General features: G+C 51.8%; 1 protein-coding gene across 1 annotated transcript; it reads left to right on the top strand.

The window, feature by feature from the left end:
• The first annotated feature begins 1,834 nt into the window (after positions 1–1,834).
• On the top strand, positions 1,835–20,445 carry AMN (amnion associated transmembrane protein). Its single transcript, XM_049897548.1, has 16 exons — positions 1,835–2,029; positions 2,117–2,566; positions 2,633–2,854; positions 2,983–3,027; positions 4,813–5,024; positions 5,200–5,382; positions 5,623–5,720; positions 17,721–17,899; positions 18,310–18,573; positions 18,676–18,813; positions 19,020–19,128; positions 19,248–19,330; positions 19,512–19,689; positions 19,767–19,944; positions 20,031–20,142; positions 20,221–20,445. Exons 1-16 carry the CDS (start codon positions 1,835–1,837, stop codon positions 20,305–20,307), a joined length of 2,733 nt encoding a protein of 910 aa, XP_049753505.1. The 3' UTR covers positions 20,308–20,445.
• The last annotated feature ends 322 nt before the right edge of the window (positions 20,446–20,767 follow it).

Genomic DNA, 20,767 nt, shown 5'->3' with positions numbered 1-20,767 from the left:
CCTCATCCAATTTACCATCCACAATCTACCCACCACCCATCCATTCCTCCACCCTGTACCACCCATCACTCCCATCATCCACAAATCCATCTTCCATTCACTCACCATCCATCCATCCATCCCTCTAAGCATCGATCCAAGCATCATTCTTCTGATTCATCACGGTCATCCAACCCATCCATCCAACACCCCTCTACCCGCCTATCCTGTACTCATCCACAATCTGCCCACCAACCTGCCGGTCCGCCCATCCATGTATATATCCAATCACTTCTGTACTCTCATCCCTCCATCCGCCATCCTTCTCCACCAACCATCCATTCACCTACCGTCAGTCCGTTCAGCTACTGCTCAATCTCATCTACCACTCATCTCCCCATCCTTCCACAATTCACTCTCCTTCATCCATCCACCATCCACCATCTATGATCTACCATCCACCCACTTATTTATACACCATCCTTTCATCCACTATCAAATATCTACATTGATGTACCATCCATCACCTGTCTGTTCATCAGCAGCCATCCTTCCACAACCCACTATCTTCTATCCATCCACCATCCACCATTTATGATCCTTCACCTGTCTGTCCACCGTTTAATGTCTAGCCACCATCCGTCATTCACCAATAACATCCATCCAGTCATATTCCTCATAAACATCATTAACCGTCTTTTCATAACCCACTATCCTCATTACCATGAGATAATGAATGGTGGATGACTCCATCATCCACCATTCACTATCTTTTGTTGTTGTGTGTCAACGTCAATTCCAACTTGCTGTGATTCACTATCTAGCCACCATCTAAAAACCATAAAACCAAACTTGTTGCCGTCAAGTCGCTTCCAACTCATAGCAGCCCTATAGGACAGAGTAGAACCGCCCCATAGTGTTGCCAAGAAGCAGCTGGTGGAATCAAACTGCTGACCTTTTGGTTAGCAGCTGAGCTCTTAACCACTGCGCCACCTGCCATTTAACACCCACCATCCACCATTCACATAGCCCTCTACCATCCATCCAGTCGCGCAGCACTCATTCTCTGTCCACCATCCCTCCATGACCGTCCGTTTATTTATTCACCCACCATCTCCCATCTGTTCATTCATCATCCACCCACTGTTGTTAGTTGCTGCAGAGTTTATTCCAACTCATGGCAACCCCTCGTGTGCTCCATAGAGTTTTCAAGGGCTGTGACCTCTTGGCCTGTCTTCCAAGGTGCCTCTGGGTGGGATCAAACTGCCAACCTTTCTGCGAGTAGTTGAGCTCTTAACTGCACCACACAGGGACTCCTACCACCACTGACCAATACAAACACCACCCACCCTTGGCCACTCACCATACACCGACCATCCAACCCACACACTCCACCATGCACCATCCACCTATCCACCATCCTTCCACCCATCATTCTCCACCATCCACCTGTCCTCCATGCAACCACTCATCCAGGTCCCACCCACCGCTGTCATCCTTCTATCCTCCAGCCACCATCCACAATCTATCCAGGCCAGGAGGGAAGGAGGGGGACCTGCGTGGAGGGTGGGGAGACCAGGTGCTGCTGTGGCCCCAGCTGGAACAGAACAAGGGGTGAGTCCAAATGTTTTGCAACCCACACACACATTTCATGGGTGAGTCTGTCCCCTGCAAGGTCCTCAGGAGCTGAAGGGGTGAGTGTGGGGGAGGGAGCAAGCCGAGAAGGTGCTTCCTGAGGGGCCAGGCGCTCCGGCAGGTAAATGTATAACTGTCCCTGGAGGCCCCCACCCCAACCCTCCCGGTCACGTGGCCGCGCGGGGCAAAGTCTGCAGGTTCGCTTCCCCGGAGCAGCGACATGGGCGCGCTGGGCCGGGTCGTGCTGTGGCTGCAGTTTTGCGGTAGGCCGGGCGCGCTGCTCGGGGCTGGGACGGCAGCGGGCGGCCCCGGGCCCCGACAGCCAGGAGGCTGGCCAGGGACCCGCGATGGGTGGGCGGCGAAGGCTTGGGGAGCGCGACACCCGGCCAGGCCTCCCTCGGAGGGCGATGCGCGGGTACCCGAGGATGCAGCGGCTCAGTGGCGACTGCGCGCGGGAGCCTGAGCTGCTCGGCAGCCCGCCTCAGTTTCCCCTCCCGGGAAGGCGCAGCAGCGGCTTACTCCGCCTCGCACCCGGGCCAGCGCATGCTCCTTGGAACACACCCGCTCCTCGGTGCCGCCCCTGCCCCGCCCCCAATGCCCCCGGAGCTGCAGAAACTGCAGCCGAGTCCCTCTCCACTCCCTGAAGCCTCCTCCCCATCCGACCCGGCCTGGCCAGTCCTGCGCCCCAGCCCCTTGTTTCGCTGTCACCATCCCTCCAGCCCGCTCCTTCGCTAGCTGGGGTCTTGCCCGTGCGGCGCCCAGACTTGGGATGCGTTCCTGCCGCAGGTCTTCCTGCCCGGGTGGGCCTCCTCCAGGAAGCCTTCCGACCCCCAGACTGGAACAGAGGCCAGCCTTGCCCCACTTCCCGGGACTGCCACTATCCTTGTCGGGCGGGGCGGGGAGCGGCCCCCGTCCTGGTGGTGGGGACGTTTGTGAGGGCTCTGCGGATCGGGTAGGAGTTCCTCAGAGCCCCGGGGGGAGCTCGGGGCGGGGGGGGGGGGCGGCCTGATGTGGGCAGGGGCGAAGGCCTGGGGCCCGGCAGCGGCAGGGACCCCGGGCCGGGTCGGCCCAGACCAGAGGTCCTGCGGCCTCAGCGGGCGCTCAGCTGGCCGCCTCCCCAGCGCTGACCCAGGCCGCCTACAAACTCTGGGTCCCCAACACCGACTTCGACGACGCTGCCAACTGGAGCAATAACCGGACTCCGTGCGCCAGCGCTGCCGTCGAGTTCCCGGCCCACAAGGTGCCTGGTGTCCCCACGGGGCCCTGCGTTGCGGCCTGGGCTCCTCTGCGTGGTCCGGGTGGGAGGGGTCCAGGGGTCACTCTCCTCCCCCCCCACCCCCGTCCGCTCTGACGCTGCTCTTCCTGCAGATGGTGTCGGTCCTTGTGCGGGAAGGTCACAGCGTCTCAGACTTGGTGAGAGAGGACAGGGCTTGGTGGGGGATGGGGGGCGGGGGGCGGCCCACCCACGTCTCCCTTAAGCCCCTTCCTTGGCCTTGTGCCTCGTGACCCCCGCTGGCATGGGATCTGCTGGCCCCTGACCTGTGGCCTCTGGGGTTGGGAGGCTTCTGGGAGGTCAGGGAGCCACACGTCGTGGGGAGGGGAAGAGCAGGAGGGCTTGGTGCCAGGGTCCCTGCCGGCAGTGGGGTAGGGAGTGCTTCCTGCCCCCTCTGCGTGTGCCTCTCCCCCCACTCCCGAATTCTGTCATCTATTTGTCAGGCCCAGCCGGGAGCGGTCAGCATCTTGGTGGTGGGGGCGTTTGTGAGACCCAAATAGAAAGTCTTTCTCTGTCCTGGTGTCTGGAAGACCACCCTTAGAAGTCTGGACTACCATGTTTTCAAACTGCTTCACAGAACACTCATGTTCCCTAGAATGATGGGAATTCTGAAGGGAAAAGGGTTCCATAACCACTTCGTGTTGTTAGGTGCCATCCAGTTGGTTTTGGCTCATAGTGACCCTACCCACAACAGAACGAAACACTGCCAGGTCCTGCACCACCCTTACAATCGGTGTTATGCTTGAGCTCATTGTTGCACCCACTGTGTCAATCCACCTCATTAAGTGTCTTCCTCTTTTCTGCTGACCCTGTACTCTACAAAGCATTATGTCCTTCTCCAGGGACTGATCCCTTCTGACAACAGGTCCAAAGTATGTAAGACGCAGTCTCGCCATCCTTGCTTCTAAGGGGCATTCTGGTTGTACTTCTTCCAAGACAGATTTGTTTGTTCTTTTGGCAGTCCGTGGTATATTCAATATTCTTCGCCAACACCACAATTCAGAGGCGTCAATTCTTCTTCGGTCTTCCTTATTCATTGTCCACCTCACACATGCATAAGATGCGATTGAAAATACCATGGCTTGGGTCAGGTGCACCTTGTCTTCAAGGTGACATCTTTTCTTTTCAACACTTTAAAGAGGTCCTTTGCAGCAGATTTGCCCAGTGCAATGCGTCTTTTGATTTCTCGACTGCTGCTTCCATGGCTGTTGATTGTGGATCCAAGTAAAATGAAATCCTTGACAACTTCAATCTTTTCTCCGTTTATCATGATGTTGCTCATTGGTCCAGTTGTGAGGATTTTTGTTTTCTTTATGTTGAGGTGCAATCCATACTGAAGGCTGTGGTCTTTGATCTTCATTAGTAAGTGCTTCAAGTCCTCTTCACTTTCAGCAAGCAAGGCTGTGTCATCTGCATAACACAGGTTGTTAATGAATCTTCCTCCAATCCTGATGCCCTGTTCTTCATATAGTCCAGTTTCTCAGATTATTTGGTCACTACAAATTGAATAGGTGTGGTGAAAGAATACAACCCTGACGCACACCTTTCCTGACTTTAAAGCAATCAGTGTCTCCTTGTTCTGTCCGAACAACTGCCCCTTGATCTGTGTACAGGTTCCTCATGTAAAGGTTCCCCTTAGGTTTGGGAAGTGCTGCCTACTGCGCTTGCCTGGAGCCGTGCCAGGCCTTAAAGACTCTGATAAGGCCCTTGAGAAAGAAACCTAATGTCTTGTGTACAGCAGGGCTCAGCAGACTGCAGCCAAATCCCTCTGGCTTGTGTGGCTGAATCGGGTTTTACAAGTTACATGGTTGGAAAAATTCAGAAGCAGAACACCATTTCATGGGCATGGCACATGAGTAGTAAAACATAAATTCAAACTTCTGCTACCCTGAAGTTTCACTGCACACCACCGCCCTGTCCCTTAGTCAGGTAGCCTGGTGGCCACGGTCGCGCCACAGATGAGTTCACTGGCTCCTCGCTCATGCGACTTCAGAGTTCACTGGGGGGACGCCAGGCCAGAGCCTGCCGCACCCTGCGCTGAGTCACTGCCTGTCACCTGCGGGCCTGCCAGCCTCGGTCGCACCTCAGTGAGGGTCGCTGGCTCCCAACAAGGGGCAGAGCGGGAGCGGCTCGGGCTGTGAGTTCCGGGGCGGGGATTCTCACCCTGGAGCCACGGGCGTGTGAGCGTGGGGGTGGCCCGGCCCAATCCGCCCAGACGCAGGCGCTGGGGCCCGCGAGTCTTGTTTTCCACTCCGAGGGCGCTGGGTTTACCGGTGCTGTTAACGTCGGGAGTCTGGGCCCGCGCCAGGCAGGGCTGGGGCAGGGGTGTCACCGCGCGGGGTTCTGACACCCTGCCCCACCCGCGAGCTGGCTCGGGTCCATCCCGGACTGACCGGGGAGGGCGGCGAGGCTGCGGAGGGGGCACCCGGTGGGCAGCGCCCGGACCCTGCGGCCCGGCCCCCCAAGTCGATGCGTCGCCATGGCAACCAGGCTAGGTAGGGAGTGAGTGTGGGGGAGCGGCATCGGGAAGCTGTTGGGGACCCCGACGCAAAAGCGCCGCGGAGGGGGAGTCGGGGTGGCTGGGCGCCGAGCCTGCGAGCCCCTCTGGGCCGACTTCGTTACTGTGGTTATCTTCTCCTTTGGAAGAACCTGGGCAGCATTCATTCATTCATTCGTTCCACATACATTTTGGGGTCCCTCCCGCCTGGTTCTTTCAACCACTCCCCGCCGCCCAGAGGGTCTCCCCTCTCTGTGCGGGACCCAGCGGATGGCTCGCTCCCTGCGCACTTGCGCACGGCCGCCTGGGGGCACCCTCGTCGCCCTCCAGGCTTAGGTGTGGGAACTGCCCAGGGGCGGGGTGCGGGGGCGCCTGAATCCACCCAGCGCTGCCCTGGCGCCCCCGGCCCCGCCGCACAGGACAGAGTCCCCGCCTGCACCATCCCCAGCTCGGTGCTTGGTCCAGCGCCTGGATGCTGCTCTAGTAACAGACGAGGCGGCATCGGCTTTCCCTTTTGCATTTCTCTGGTCTGGCACTCCTCTCACGGGGGCTTGCTTTCTTTCCTTTACCTGGTTTTCAGGTTTTCGGGATCTCGGATTTTCTCTTCATCAACGGCTTGAGACGCTGCAAGTCTTCTCTCCGGGCCCCCTCGCTGACCATTTTAATCTTGTTGTTAGCTGTCCTGTCAATTCCTGGCGCTCCCACGTGTTACAGAGTGGAACTGCTCCATAGGGTTTTCCTGGCTGTGATCTATACGGAAGCAGTTGGCCAGGCCTTTTCTTCTGCAGTACCGCTGGGTGGGTTCGAACCGTCAACCTTTATGTTAGTTAAAGAAAAAAAATCAAACCCGTTGCCTTCGAGTGGATTCCGACTTATAGGGACCATATATGTATATATATATATATATGTATTAGTAGCCCAGGGAAACCATTTGCACCACCCAGGGATCCTCATTTTAATCTAACATCCAAATCCATTGTCTTTAACTGTGATTTTTGGTGTTTTGACTAAGATCACTTCGCAGCTCCTTAGTAATGGATTATATTTTGCCTCAATTAGCGTCATGATTCTGCCCTCTGAGACATATCTTTGAGTGTGACGCTAGCTAGAAAGCAGCTTTATTTTGCTCGTGATAGTGAGCCACACGGCCACTGTCCTCCCACAAATGAGCCAGCCATGTCCTCTGATTCGTGTTCACCAAGTGCCTGGTGTATATGCGGATCTCTCTGCCTGTTCTCATACCAACACCACGCTGTTCTCCTTCAGCTCTTGGGGCAACTCACCCACTTTTCTGTTACAAGGTGCCCTAGCTCTTTGTGGCAGAGAAAGTGGGTTTCCAAGGCAGAGATCTTTAAAGAAGCAGACTGCCATATCTTTATCCTGAGGAGCGGCTGCTGGGCTCGAACCTCTGACCCTCCACTTAGCAGCCGGTCTGTTAACCACTGCACCACCAAGGCGGCTCAGAATAGGCTTATAAGGTAACAATAACAACAACAAAAAGGCTGCACTTTTCTTTGGGAATGGATGACAGCTTTATAATATCAGGTCATCCATCCAAGACACAGACTGTTCCTGCAAATATTTTAGATCACCCTTGTCCTTTCTTAGAGTCTCAGAATGTCCCATAAAGACATTGTATGCTGCTGTTAGCTGCCACTGAGTCATTTCCAACTCCTAGTGACCCTGTGTACAACAGAAAAAAACACTGCCTGGTCCTGCACTGTCCTCACAATCATTGTTGTGTTTGAGATCATTGTTGCAGCCACTGTGTCAATCCATCTCTTTGAGGGTCTTCTCTTCTTCAGTAACCCAGTACCTTAGCAAGCATAATGTCCTTCAATAACCCAGTACCTTAGCAAGCGTGATGTCCTTCTTCGGGGACTGATCCCTCCTGATAACATGCCCACAGTACACGAGATGAAGTCTCACCATCCTCACTTCCAAGGAGCACTCTGGCTGTACTTCTTCCAAGAAAGACTTGTTTTTTCTTCAGGCAGTCCATGGTATATTTGATATTCTTCACGAACACCATAATTCAAAGGCGTCAACTCGTCTTTGGTCTTCCTCATTCATTGCTCAGCTTTCCTGTGCCTATGAGGCAATTGCAAATATCATGGCTTGGGTCAGGCACACCTTAGTTCTCAAAGTGACATCTCTGCTTTTCAACACTCTAAAGAGGTCTTTTGCAGCAGATTTGCCCAATCCAATATGTCCTTTGATTTCTTGACTACTGCTTCCGTGGGCGTTGATTGTGGAGCCAAGTAAAATGAAATCCTTGAAAGATGTTGTATAGTATTGGTCAATTTGTAAATATTTTATAGGTTTGCTTGCTATGGTGAATGTTGCCCAAATTTTAAAAAATTATATTGTCTCATTATTGTTGTTGTTAGGTGGTGTTTAATAGGTTCCAAGTCATGGCTACCCCATGTACAACAGAACTAAACACTGCCAGTCCTGCGCCATCCTCACAATCGTTGCCATGTTTGAGCCCATTGTTGCAGCCACTGTGTCAATCCATCTCATCGAGGGTCTTCCTCTTCTATGCTGACCTCGCTGGTATTTGAAATACTGGTGACAAACCTTCCAGTATCGCAGCAACACACAAGCCACCACAGTACAACAAACGCATGGTGGTATACTCTCTAGCTGGTTATTATTTCAAATAATGACAGTTATTCCCTCTTTCCTCCAGTCTTAACTCCTTTGATTCCTTTTTCTTTCCTTATAGCATTGGCTGGGACTTCTGTGTTAAACAGGATTGATAAAAGTGGGCATCATTGTTTTGTTTCAATGCTAAAAAGAAGGCATTTCAAGTTTCTCCACTGAATGTGATATTTCTTATATAAGCCCCCCAACACCCCCCCCCCAAAAAAACCCCATTGCTATCAAGTCAATTTCAACTCATAACGACCCTATAGGACAGAGTAAAATTGCCCCGTAGGGTTTCCATGGCTATCTTTATGGAAGTAGACTGCCACATCTGTCTCCCACAGAGTGGCTGTGGGTTCGAACTGCCGACCTTTTATTTAGCCACTGAGTGCTTTAACCACTGCATGACCAGGGCTTTTTTTTGGTATATAAATTTTATCAAATCAGGGAAATTCTATTCTTGTTGCTATTTTGTTAGCAGCTTAAAAAAAAGTTATAAATAGGTTGTTGAACTTTGTGAATATCGTTTTCTATGTCAATCGAGGTATGATTTTCTTCCCGTAGCCTATTAATAAAATTTCCTGAGATTGAGCTATCTTTGAAGGCTGATGTCTTGACAGCTTCCTGTGGGTTACAAAACGTGCTACTTCTTCGAGAGGCTTGACTTCTCTCTGCTATAGTATACTAATTTTGTGGTCACGAGACTCTCTACTGCCATCTGCTGGAACATCATTGTATATATGACCTAGCTATAGGGTGGCCATTAGCTGGAATGTACTCAATGGCAACGGTTTTTTTTTGAAGAGACAAGGAGCCCTGGTGGCATAGTGGTTAAGCATTCGGCTGCTGACCAAAAGATCGGCAGTTCAAACCCATCAAGTGCTCCTTGGAAACACTATGGGGCAGTTCTAGTCTGTCCTATAGGCTCCCTGTGAGTCAGGATTGACTTGATAGCAGTGGGTTTTGTTTTTTTGGTTTAGAGATGAGGGGTCCTGGTGGCGCAGTGGTTAAGAGCTCGGCTGCTAACCAAAAGGTTGGCAATATGAATCCACCAGCCACTCCTTGGAAACTCTATAGTTCTACTCTGTCCTATAGGTCACTATGAGTTGGAACTGACTCAGTGGCAACACGTTTGGCTTTTAGAAGTAACAGTGTTCCACCCTCCATCCCTACATTCTTGGGACACGACTCCTACTTGATCCCCACGTCTTTTTTAATACAGTATTAGATCTAGTTATCTAGTATTTTCTTTAGAGTATTTGTACCTGCATTGTAAAGTAGAACGGGCCTATACATGTTCTTATCTTGTATAATGCCTCCTCATCTGATTTTGGAATCTGAATTACACTGACCTCGTAAAACAGGTTTTATTGACTATGCAAAGACATTCAACTGTGTGGATCATAACAAATTATGGATAACATTGCGAATAGAAATCACAGAACACTTAATTGTGCTCATAGGAACCTTTACATAGATCAGGAGGCAGTTGTTCGACAGAACAAGGGGATACTGATTGGTTTTAAGTCAGGAAAGGTGTATGTCAGGGCCGTATCCTTCCACCATACCTATTCAATCTGTATGCTGAGCAAATAATCTGAGAAGCTGGACTATACGAAGAAGAATGGGGCATCAGGGTTGGAGGAAGACTCATTAACAACCTGAGTTATGCAGATGACACAGCCTTGCTTGCTGAAAGTGAAGAGGACTTGAAGCACTTACTGATGAAGATCAAAGACCACAGCCTTCAGCATGGATTACACCTCAACATAAAGAAAACAAAAATCCTCACAACTGGACCAATGAGCAACATCATGATAAATGGAGAAAAGATTGAGGTTGTCAAGGATTTCATTTTACTTGGATCCACAATCAACAGCCATGGAAGCAGCAGTGGAGAAATCAAAAGACGCATTGCATTGGGTAAATCTGCTGCAAAGGACCTCTTTAAAATGTTGAAGAGCACAATCGATGACTGCCCTGACAGGGAGCTCAGCAGAGGACCCCTGAGGGAGCAGGAGAGCAGTGGGATGCAGACCCCAAATTCTCATAAGAAGACCAAACTTAATGGTCTGACTGAGACTGGAGGAATCCCGGCGGCCATGCTCTCCAGACCTTCTGTTGACACAGGACAGGAACCATCCCTGAAGACAACTCATCAGACATGAAAGGGACTGGTCAGCGGGTGGGAGAGAGACGCTGATGAAGAGTGAGCTAATTATATCAGGTGTACACTTGAGATTGTGTTGGCAACTCTTGTCTGGAGGGGGGATGGGAGGATAGAGAGAGAGGGAAGCCGGCAAAATTGTCAAGAAAGGAGAGACTGAAAGGGCTGACTCAAGACGGGGAGAGTAAGTGGGAGTAGGGAGTGAGATGTATGTAAACTTATATGTGACAGACTGATTGGATTTGTAAACGTTCACTTGAAGCTTAATAAAAGTTATTATAAAAAAAAAAAAAAAAATGTTGAAGAGCAAAGATGTCACCTTGAAGACTAAGGTGCCCCTGACCCAAGCCATGGTATTTTCAATTACATCATATGCATCTGAAAGCTGAACAATGAATAAGGAAGACCAAAGAAGAGTTGATGCCTTTGAATTGTGGTGTTGGCGAAGAATATTGAATATACCACGGACTGCCAAAAGAATGAACAAACCTGTCTTAGAAGAAGTACAACCAGAATGCTCCTTAGAAGCAAGGATGGCGAGACTGCATCTCACATACTTTGGACATGTTGTCAGAAGGGATCAGTCCCTGGAGAAGGACATCATGCTTGGCAGAGTACAGGGTCGGCGGAGAAGAGGGAGACCCTCAACAAGGTGGATTGACACAGTGGCTGCAACAATGAGCTCAACCATAGCAACGATTGTGAGGATGGCTCAGGACTGGGCAGTGTTTCGTTCTGTTGTGCATGGGGTCACTATGAGTTGGAACCGACTCGACGGCACCTAACAACAACAACGTAAAACAAACAAACAAAAAACAATTTTCACTCTTCTGTTTTCTGGCACAAGTCATGTAAAAATAAATTAATTGTTCCTTGAGAGTTTAGTAGACCTTACGTGTTAAATCATTTGGACTGAGGGTTTTAGGGATAGGAAGTCTTTGACTAACATTTATACTTCATTAATGTTTACTCATCTATCCAAATTATTGCTTCTTGTGTCAATTTTGACGTTTTGAATCTTTCTAGAAATTGATATGTCTCATAAGCAAAACAAAACAAAACAAACAAAGCTGTTGTGGTTAGTTGATTCTAACTCATAGCAACCCTATTGGACAGAGTAGAACTGCCCCATAGGGTTTCCAAGGCTGATTTGAACTGCTGGCCTTTTGGTTAGCAGCTGAACTCGTAACCACTTCACCAACAGGGCTCCACTGCACCTCCAGGACCCCATATTTCATCCAGGTTTTCAAATTTGGGGCCACTGGGTGGGTTTGAACTACCTATCTTTTGGCTTAGCAGTTGAGGCTCCTTTCAAATATGGTTGTGCTGTTGTTGCTAGGTGTCATTGAGTCAATTTCAACTCATAGTGACCCTACGTACAACAGAAGGAAACAATGCCCGGTCCTGCGCCATCCTCAGAGTTGTTGTTATGCTTAAGCCCATTGTTGCAGCCACTGTGTCAATCTATCTCATTGAGGGTCTTCCTGTTTTCCGCCGACCCTGTACTCTGCCAGGCATGATGTCCTTCTCCAGGGACTGATTCCTCCTGACAACATGTCCAAAGTATGTGAGATGCAGTCTCGCCATCCTTGCTTCTAAGGAGCATTCTGGTTGTACTTCTTCCAAGACAGATTTGTTCGTTGTTTTGGCAGTCCGTGGTATATTCAATATTCTTTTCCAAGACCACAGTTCCAAGGTGTCAGTTCTTCTTCGGTTTTTGTTATTCATCCTCCAGCTTTCACATGCATAGGAGGCCATTGAAAACACCATGGCTTGGGTCAGGAGCACCTTAGTCTTCAAGGTGACATCTTTGCTTTTCAACACTGTAAAGAGGTCTCTTGCAGCAGATTTGCCCAATGCAATGTGTCTTGATTTCTGGACTGCTGCCTCCATGGGTTTTGATTGTGGATCCAAGTAAAATGAAATCCTTGACGACTTCAATCTTTTCCCGGTTTATCATGATGTTGCTTATTGGTCCAGTTGTGAGGATTTTTGTTTTCTTTATGTTGAGGTACAATCTGTAGTGAAGGCTGTGGGGTCTTTGATCTTCATCAGTAAGTGCTTCAAGTCCTCTTCACTTTCAGCAAGCAAAGTTGTGTCATCTGCATAATGCAGGTTGTTAATGAGTCTTCCTCCAGTCCTGATGCCCTGTTCTTCTTCATATAGTCCAGTTTCTCTGATTATTTGCTTAGCATACAGATTGAATAGGTATGGTGAAAGGATACAACCCTGATGCACACTTTTCCCGACTTTAAACCAGTCAGTGTTCCCTTGTTCTGTCCGAACAGCTGCCTCTTGATCTATGTAAAGGTTCCTCATGAGCACAATTAAGTGTTCTGGAATTCCCATTCTTTGCAGTGTTATCCATAATTTGTTATGATTCACACAATCGGATGCCTTTGCATAATCAATAAAGCACATCTGGTATCCTGCTTTCAGCCAGGATCCATCTTACATCAGAAATGATATCCCTGGTTCCATGTCCTCTTCTGAAACCAGCTTGACTTTCTGGCAGTTCCCTGTTGATGTACTGCTGTAGCCACCCTTGAATGATCTTCAGCAAAATTTTACTTCCATGTGATATTAACGACATTGTTCAATAATTTTCAAATTTGGTGGGATCACCTTTCTTGGGAATAGGCATACATACAGATCTCTTCTAGTCTGTTGACCAGGTAGCTGTCTTCCAAATTTCTTGGCATAGACGAGTGAGCACTTCCAGTGCTGCATCTGTTTGTTGAAACATCTCAATTGGTGTTCTGTCAATTTCTGCAGCCTCGTTTTTTGCCAATACTTTCAGTGCAGCTTAGACTTCTTTCTTCAGTACCATTGGTTGCTGCTGATATTGTACCTCCTGAAATGGTTGAATGTCGACTAATTCCTTTTGGTATAGTGACCCTATGTATTCCTTCCATCTCCTTCTTCTTCTTTTTTTTAATATTTTTTTTGTGCTTTAAGTGAAAGTTTACAAATCAAGTCAGTCTCTCACGCAAAAACCCGTATTCACCGATTGCTACACACTCCCAATTATCTCCCCCTAATGAGACAGCCTGCTCTCTCCCTCCACTCTCTCTTTTCGTGTCCATTTTGCCAGCGTCTAACCCCCTCCACCCTTTCATCTCCCCTCTAGGGAGGAGATGCCAACATAGTCTCAAGTGTCCACCTGATCCAAGAAGCTCACTCCTCACCAGCATCCCGCTCCAACCCATTGTCCAGTCCAATCCATGTCTGAAGAGTTGGCTTCGGGAATGGTTCCTGTCCTGGGCCAACAGAAGGTCTGGGGGCCATGACCACCGGGGTCCTTCTAGTCTCAGTCAGACCATTAAGCCTGGTCTTATGAGAATTTGGGGTCTCTATCCCACTGCTCTCCTGCTCCCTCAGGGGTTCTCTGTTGTGTTCCCTGTCAGGGCAGTCATCGGTTGTAGTTCTGGTCTCAGGATGATGTAGTCGCTGTAGTGCCCCTTTCTGTCTCTTGAGCTCGTAATCGCCTTGTGTCCTTGATGTTCTTCATTCTCCTTTGCTCCAGGTGGGTTGAGACCAACTGATGCATCTTAGGTGGCTGCTTGCTAGCGTTTAAGACCCCAGACGCCACTCTTCAAAGTGGGATGCAGAATGTTTTCTTAATAGATTTTATTACCTTCCATCTTCTTTTGATGATTCCTGAGTCACTTGATATTTTTCCCATAGAATCCTTCAATATTCCAACTCAAGGCTTGAATTTCTTCAGTTCTTTCAGCTTGAAAAATGCAGAACGTGTTCTTCCCTTTTGGTTTTCCATCTCCAGGTCTTTGCACATGTCATTGTAATACTTTACTTTGTCTTCTTGAGCCACCCTTTGAAAACTTCTGTTCAGCTCTTTTACTTCATTGTTTCTTCCTTTTGCTCTAGCTACTTGATGTTCAAGAGCATGTTTAAGAGTCTCTCCTGACATCCATTTTAGTCTTTTCTTTCTTTCCTGTCTTTTTAATGATCCTTTCTTCATGTATGATGTCCTTGATGTCATCCCTCAACTCGTCTGGTCTTCGGTCATTAGTATTCAATGCTTCATATCTCTTCTTGAGATGGTCTCTAAATTCAGGTGGGATACACTCAAGGTCATACTTTGGCTCTCATTGACTTGTTCTAATTTTCTTCAGTTTCAACTTGAACTTGCATGTGAGCAGTCGATGATCTGTTCCAAAGTTGGCCCTTGGCCTTTTTCTGACTGAAGTTATTGAGCTTTTCCATTGTCTCTTTTCACAGATGTAATTGATTTGATTCCGGTGTATTTCATCTGGCCAGGTCCATGTATAGCTGCTGTTTATATTGGTAAATAAAGGTATTTGCAATGAAGAAGTCGTTGGTCCCGCAAAATTCTATCATGTGGTCTTCAGCATCATTTCTATCACCGGGGCTATATATCTTTCAGCTACGTATCCTTCTTCATTGTTTCCAACTTTTACATTCCAATCTCCAGTAATTACCAGTGCATCCTGACTGCATGTTCGATCAATTTCAGACTGCAGAAATTGGTAAAACTCTTCAATTATTTCATCTTTGGCCTTAGTGGTTGGTGCATAAATTTGAAAAATAGTCGTATTAACTAGTCTTCCTTTTAGGTGTATGGGTATTATCCTGTCACTGACAGCTTTGTACTTCAGGATAGATTTTGAAATGTTCTTTTTGCGATGAATGCAATGCCATTCCTCTTCAAGTTGTTACTCCTGATGTAGTAGACCATATGATTGTCCGATTAAAAATGGCCAATACCAGTCCATTTTAGCTCACTGCTAGGATATCAATATTTATGCAACCCATTTTGTTTTTGATGACTTCCAATTTTCCTAGATTCATACTTTGTACATTCCACCTTCTGATTATTAATGGATGTTTGCAGCTGTTTCTTCTCACTTTCAGTTGTGCCACATCCGCAAATGAAGGGCCTGAAAGCTTGACTCCATTCACATCATTAAGGTTGACTCTACTTTGAGGAGGCAGCTCTTTCCCAGTCATCTTTTGAGTGCCTTCCAACCTGGGGGGCTCATCTTCCAGCACTATATCAGACAATGTTCCGCTGCTATTCATAAGGTTTTCACTGGCTAATGCTTTTCAGAAGTAGACAGCTGGGTCCTTCTTCCTATTCTGTCTTAGTCTAGAAGCTCAGCTGAAACCTGTCCTCCATGGGTGACCCTGTCTTAGTCTAGAAGCTCAGCTGAAACCTGTCCTCCATGGGTGACCCTGCTAGTATCTGAATACCGGTGGCAAAGCTTCCAGCATCACAGCAACATGCAAGCCCCTACAGTACAACAAACTGACAGACATATTTGGGTCAAATTTGGTAGTGTTGTGGATTTCTTAAGGGAGCCCTGGTGGCACAATGTTTAAAGCACCCGGCTGCAAACCAAATGATCAGCAGTTTGAACCCACCAGCCTCTCCGTGGGAGAAAGGTGTGAGTTTTCTTCTATTTATAGCCTTGGAAACTCTCTGGGGGCAGTTCTACTGTGTCCTATAGGGTTACTATGAGTTGAAATCCACTTGATGGTGGTGTTTTTGTTTTTTGTTTTTTAAATTGATTTCTTAAACTTTTGAATATCCGTGTCTTCCCTCTAACAAGTAATTTCTTTAGTGTACCCCCAGGCCCCATTTGGTTTCCCCTCTTCCAATTCCATCACACTTTAGCTCTAGCTTTTAAAAATGACAACAGTAAGCTTTTCCTACATATTCCATCCCCCTTGGAGCCCTGGTGGTGTAGTGGTTAAAAGCTCAGCTGCTAACCAGAAGATCAGAGGGAGAAAGACGTGACAGTCTGCTTCCATTTACAGCCTTGGAAACCCTATGGAGCAGCTCTTCTGTGTCCTATAGGGTTGCAATGAGTTGGAATCGACCGGATGGCAATGAGTTTTTTTGGTTTGCCTCCCATATCTCTTTGTAGCTTCTGGATTTGTCTCCCTTCTTACTTCTCCAGGTGTGCTTTCAGGGTAGGTCTTTGTGTGGCAATAGTCCTTGTGTAGCGATGCCTTCCTTTTTGGCCTGAGGACATTTTATTATACCCTCATATTTCAGTGACAGTTTGGCTGGATATAAAATTCTAGATTGAATATTTTTTCCCTTTATATTTAAAATATGACTCTGTCGTCTTTTTGCATTCATTGTTGTTGAGAAATCTGATCTGATTTTGTTTTCCTCCCTGCATAATCTGTTCTTTCTTTCTGAAGTTTTTAGAATGTTTTCTTTGTCTTTGATATTCCTAAACTTACTGTCATGTGTCTAGGTGTGGATTGTCTTTATTTCTTCTGTTTGACAATCAACGAGACCCGTCATGAGGTTTCCCAACTTTCTTCAAATCCGGAAAATTCATCTTCATTTTTTTTTCTCCAAATATTTCCTCTTCTCCTCATCCCTCATTCTGAGACTTTTGGTATCTGAATTTTGGCACTTCTGTGTCTGTCCTCCTGTGGTCACCTCTCATAGTTTCTGTCTCCTAGTCCTTTCCTGTTGTCTTCCAGGGGAGTTTCTTGATGTGAACACCCACCTCATGAGGCGTTCTTCAGCTGTACCACTTCTGATGTCCTTCTAACTATTGTGGGCTTCCTTTTGACTATTGTATTTTTCATATTTATTTTCTATTTTTTCCCCATTATTTGTTTGAAAAACCAATTTCCTGTTTGGGCCTCACACTTGTTACCCCTCCCTCCTGCTGAGATGTGTTTATAGAGCTTGTTGGGCACTCCTGAATCTGTCTGCAGCATTACCTGGGGCATCTGAGGGTGGAGATGTCTCAAGCCACACCCTCATGTGTGAGCTCCCACTCTGGGTCAGGTCGGGTGCCCGGGTAAGGGCTGAAGAGCAGCCCTGTCCTTATGGGTTATCCTTGGGTGGACAGTCCCTGACAGTGCAGAATCCCTCATGACCCCAGCACGGAGCAGCCCAGGCATCACCTTAGGCCCCAACCCCTGAAGGAGAAGCTCTGTGGGGGAGGGGCATTGGGGGAGGGGCATTGGGGGAGAGGTGGGGGAGTCAGGGGGCTGCTGGTCAGTAGCCCCCTAAGTCTGGGCCTTTGTGCTCCATGTTCCCTCTCACACCTGAGGCCTGGGCTGTGGCTTGGTTTCTGTGGCAAAGGGGCTTCCGCGGTGGGGCCCAGACCTGGGGGGAAGAAGGGTCGACTTCAAGGTCCCTATCCCCTCTCACCTCTGGCAGCCCCCTCCACTCCCTAACACACTTCAGCGTGGCCTTTCCCCTCCCCAGAGACTTCTCACAGTTTTAAAACTGAGTTCCTGGAACCCATAACTCCTTCGCTTCTACAGTTTCATGGGGTAGGGTAACTACCTGACAGGTGTCACCCCCTGGCCCTTCCGCGGTTCACAGGGTCTGGGGCAGTCCCACACTGTTCTTCCTGCAGGCCCACCCCTGTACAAAGCACCCTTCCCCTTTCTTTCCCTGGCTAGATCCTACTCGCTCTGCTAGCTGTGTCCTGCCCTGCCTCATCCTGGCCCCGCCTCACGCTGGCCCTCTCCGTGGTCACTTGGGCTTTGCTCCTCAGGGACCCGGGAGCAGGGTGGGCGCGGGCGGGACCTCCTGGGGCCACCCAGCCACCGCGTGGCACCGCCTCAGCCCGAGCCTCCGCAGCTCCTGCCGCTGGACGGCGAACTCATCCTGGCCTCTGGAGCGGCATTCAGCGCATCAGTCACCACCTGGGACCCCAACTGTAGCGCAGGTGAGGTTAGTGGGCAGCTGGCCGAACTCCCGGGAAGGGGCAGGGCACAGAGAGGGGGCGTGGCCATGGGCGGGGCGCTGGGGAGGGTGGGACATGGAGGGAGGGTATGACAGCCTCAGGGCTTTACGGTGGGCAAGGCTTTGGGCGGGGTTTGAGGGGAGATCGTGTCCTAGGAGGGGCTCGGAAGGAGGACGTGTCCTCGGCAGGGCTTGGCAGGGTGAGAGGGCATTGGGGCAGGGTTTCCTGGAAGGGTGTGTCCGGGGGCCGGGCTTTTCAGGAGAACATGTTCAGAGGCAGGGCTGGGAGGGAGGGCGGGGTCAGGGACTCGGACTTCCAGGAGGAGGTGTCTGGGGCAGGGCTGGGAGAGAGGGAGGGTTCAGGGACTCTGGCTTCCAGGAGGGCGTGTCTGGGGCAGGGCTCGCCGGGAGAGCGTGTCCCTCGCGGGGCTCAGAAATGCGCCCCATTAGGCGGCCCCGCGCTCTTCCGCGACCCCGATCGCTTCCTGTGGCACGACCCGCGCCTGTGGCGCTCAGAGGACGCGGTGAGCGGCCTCTTCTCCATGGACGCCGAGCGCGTGCCCTGTCGACATGACGACGTCGTCTTCCCGCTGGCCACGTCCTTCCGCGTGGGCCTGGGACCCGGCGTCCGAACCGTGCGCAGCGTGTCGGTCCTGGGCCAGGTGAGGTGGGGTCCCCGGGGCGCCCTCCGTCCCCACGGTCCGCGCGCGTGGGCTCCTACGTTCTAACTCGTGTCCTCCCCGGGTGGGGTCCGGGCCCCGCAGACGTTCACGCGCGACGACGACCTGGCCGCCTTCCTGGCGTCCCGCTCCGGCCGCCTGCGCTTTCACGGGCCGGGCGCGCTGCGCGTAGTCCCCGAGGCCTGCACAGACCCGTCGGGCTGCGTCTGTGGCAACGACAAGGTCAGCGCGGGTGGGCCGGGGGCGCGGCGAGGCAGTGGGGGATGGCAGGGAGGCCGGGATGGAGAAATCAGGAGGCCTGACTCTCGGGTCCGCAGCTGCGAACCCCGCGGTCCCCGCTGGCCACCCCTGAGTTCCAGCTGGCTTAGCGGGGCCCACCCCCTCCCCGCCGACCCGCCCTCCTTTTTGCTGACCCGCCCCCTCCCCAGGAGCTGCCTTGGGTCTGCGCAGCCCTGCTCCAGTCCCTGGGCGGCCGCTGTCCCTCTGTTGCCTGCAACGACGCTCTCCGGCCTGTGGGTCAGTGCTGCGACCTGTGCGGTGAGCGCCCTGTCCCACCCGGACTGCTCTGCAGGGACGGTGGGGATCCACCGCCTGTCTGTCCCCCTGCCGCCGCGCTGACCCTGTCTGACCTTGACTGACCCTGTCTTCCCGCGCAGGAGCCATCGTCTCGCTGACCCACGGCGCCGCCTTCGACCTGGAGCGGTACCGGGCACGACTGCTGGGCTCCTTTCTCATCCTGGTAACGGAGCCCCCACCGGCCCCTCTGCGGCACCGCCGGGCAGAGGGGTGCGCAGCCCCTCGCTAGGGACCCTGTGGCCACACTCGCCACCCTCGTCCCCAGTCCACTATTTGCCCCTGTCCCCAGCGTCCCTGCAGGTCCGGGGAGAGTACTGGTGCCAACGGTTTCCCCTCTCTGCCAGCCCGAGTATCAGGGACTGCAGGTGGCCGTGTCTAAGGTGTGGCGCACGCGGCGGGTCCCTGAGGCAGCGGGTCGGGAGTCCGACACGGAGATCCAGGTGGTGCTGGCCGAGGCCGAGGACCGGGCAGGCAGCGCCACCCGGCTGGCCCAGGACGTCCTGGCCGACATCGCCGAGCACGGTTAGCGCCGCTACCCCTGCCCTTTGCCACCCGCACCCCCGCCGGGTGGGGAGACTGAAGCGCGCCCTGCGTTGCAGGAGACGCCCTCGGCATCCTGTCGGCGACCGTCCGCGAGTCTGGCGCGCCCATCGAGGGTGGCTCCGCGGCGGGGCTGCACCAGCCGGGACCCAGCGTGGCACTTGGGGGTGTTGTCGCGGCCGCGCTGCTCCTGGCGGTGCTCCTGGTGGTGCTGCTGCGCCGGGCCGAAACGCTCAGGTACGCGGGGAGGGGGCTCAGGTGCACTTGGTGGGTGGGAAAAGGGTATCCCCCGAGGGGCTCACCTGGTGACTCCTGTCTCCCAGGTGGAAATGGAAGAGGCGTGGGGAGGACGCAGTCCCGGCGCCGGCCGGGGCCCCCCTGGGCTTCGACAACCCAGTGTTCGACCTGACGGGCTCCGCGGCCTCCGAAGAGCCGGTGAGACAGTGGCGGGCGGGGGTGGCGCGGGTTCACCTGGGCAAGACTCCACACTGCTAACTAGGTGTTCCCTTCCAGCCCCCTGCCCCGCAGGCGGACGCCGGGACCACCAGCCACAGTTACTTTATCAATCCGCTATTCGCTGTCGCCGAGGCGGAGGCCTGAAAGAGCCGCACCCCCCGCCATGCCCCCTGCCCGGCCTGGCCTGGGGACCTGAATATTCGTGTCCTTCCTCTACGCCTCTTCCCACACCCCAGCTGGAGGCCAAGGTCTGGGTGGCCTTGTCCAATAAAGGGGTTTTCTGCACCTGCTGTCAGCCTTGGACACAACCTCCCCTGCTTCTTGCTCCAGCAGGCCACACTGCGGACCAGAGGGCTGGGGGAGGGGGCTGCCTGACCAGTGAGCCCCCCGAGGCCTCCTATGTACCCAGTGGAAGCCAGAACTGGGGAGAGGGGTGGGGAGCTGGCTGAAGGGAGCAGAGCCTGGTGGGAGATGTTGCCCTTGCCCCCAGGGGCCGGGAGGTGGCCTGACAGGGGAGGCAGGTACTAGGTGGGGGGAAAGAGGTGGGCACCCCAGCCCCTTCGTGCCAGGCCCCTCAACCACCGCGCTCTGAATGGTGCCATGT

The sequence above is a fragment of the Elephas maximus genome, chromosome 10 (genome assembly GCF_024166365.1).
Source record: "Elephas maximus indicus isolate mEleMax1 chromosome 10, mEleMax1 primary haplotype, whole genome shotgun sequence".
Taxonomy (NCBI): domain Eukaryota; kingdom Metazoa; phylum Chordata; class Mammalia; order Proboscidea; family Elephantidae; genus Elephas; species Elephas maximus.
This window is presented reverse-complemented; position numbering and strand designations above follow the sequence as displayed.

What these genes read in the sequence shown, in the direction of transcription:
- AMN (XM_049897548.1), top strand. Translation starts at nt 1,835, where the DNA reads ATGGGCGCGCTGGGCCGGGTCGTGCTGTGGCTGCAGTTTTGCGGTAGG. An exon ending in GTGAGGGCTCTGCGGATCGG is followed by an intron (nt 2,567 to 2,632) that starts GTAGGAGTTCCT and finishes TGATGTGGGCAG; the next exon opens with GGGCGAAGGCCTGGGGCCCG. An exon ending in CGCCATGGCAACCAGGCTAG is followed by an intron (nt 5,383 to 5,622) that starts GTAGGGAGTGAG and finishes CCCGCCGCCCAG; the next exon opens with AGGGTCTCCCCTCTCTGTGC.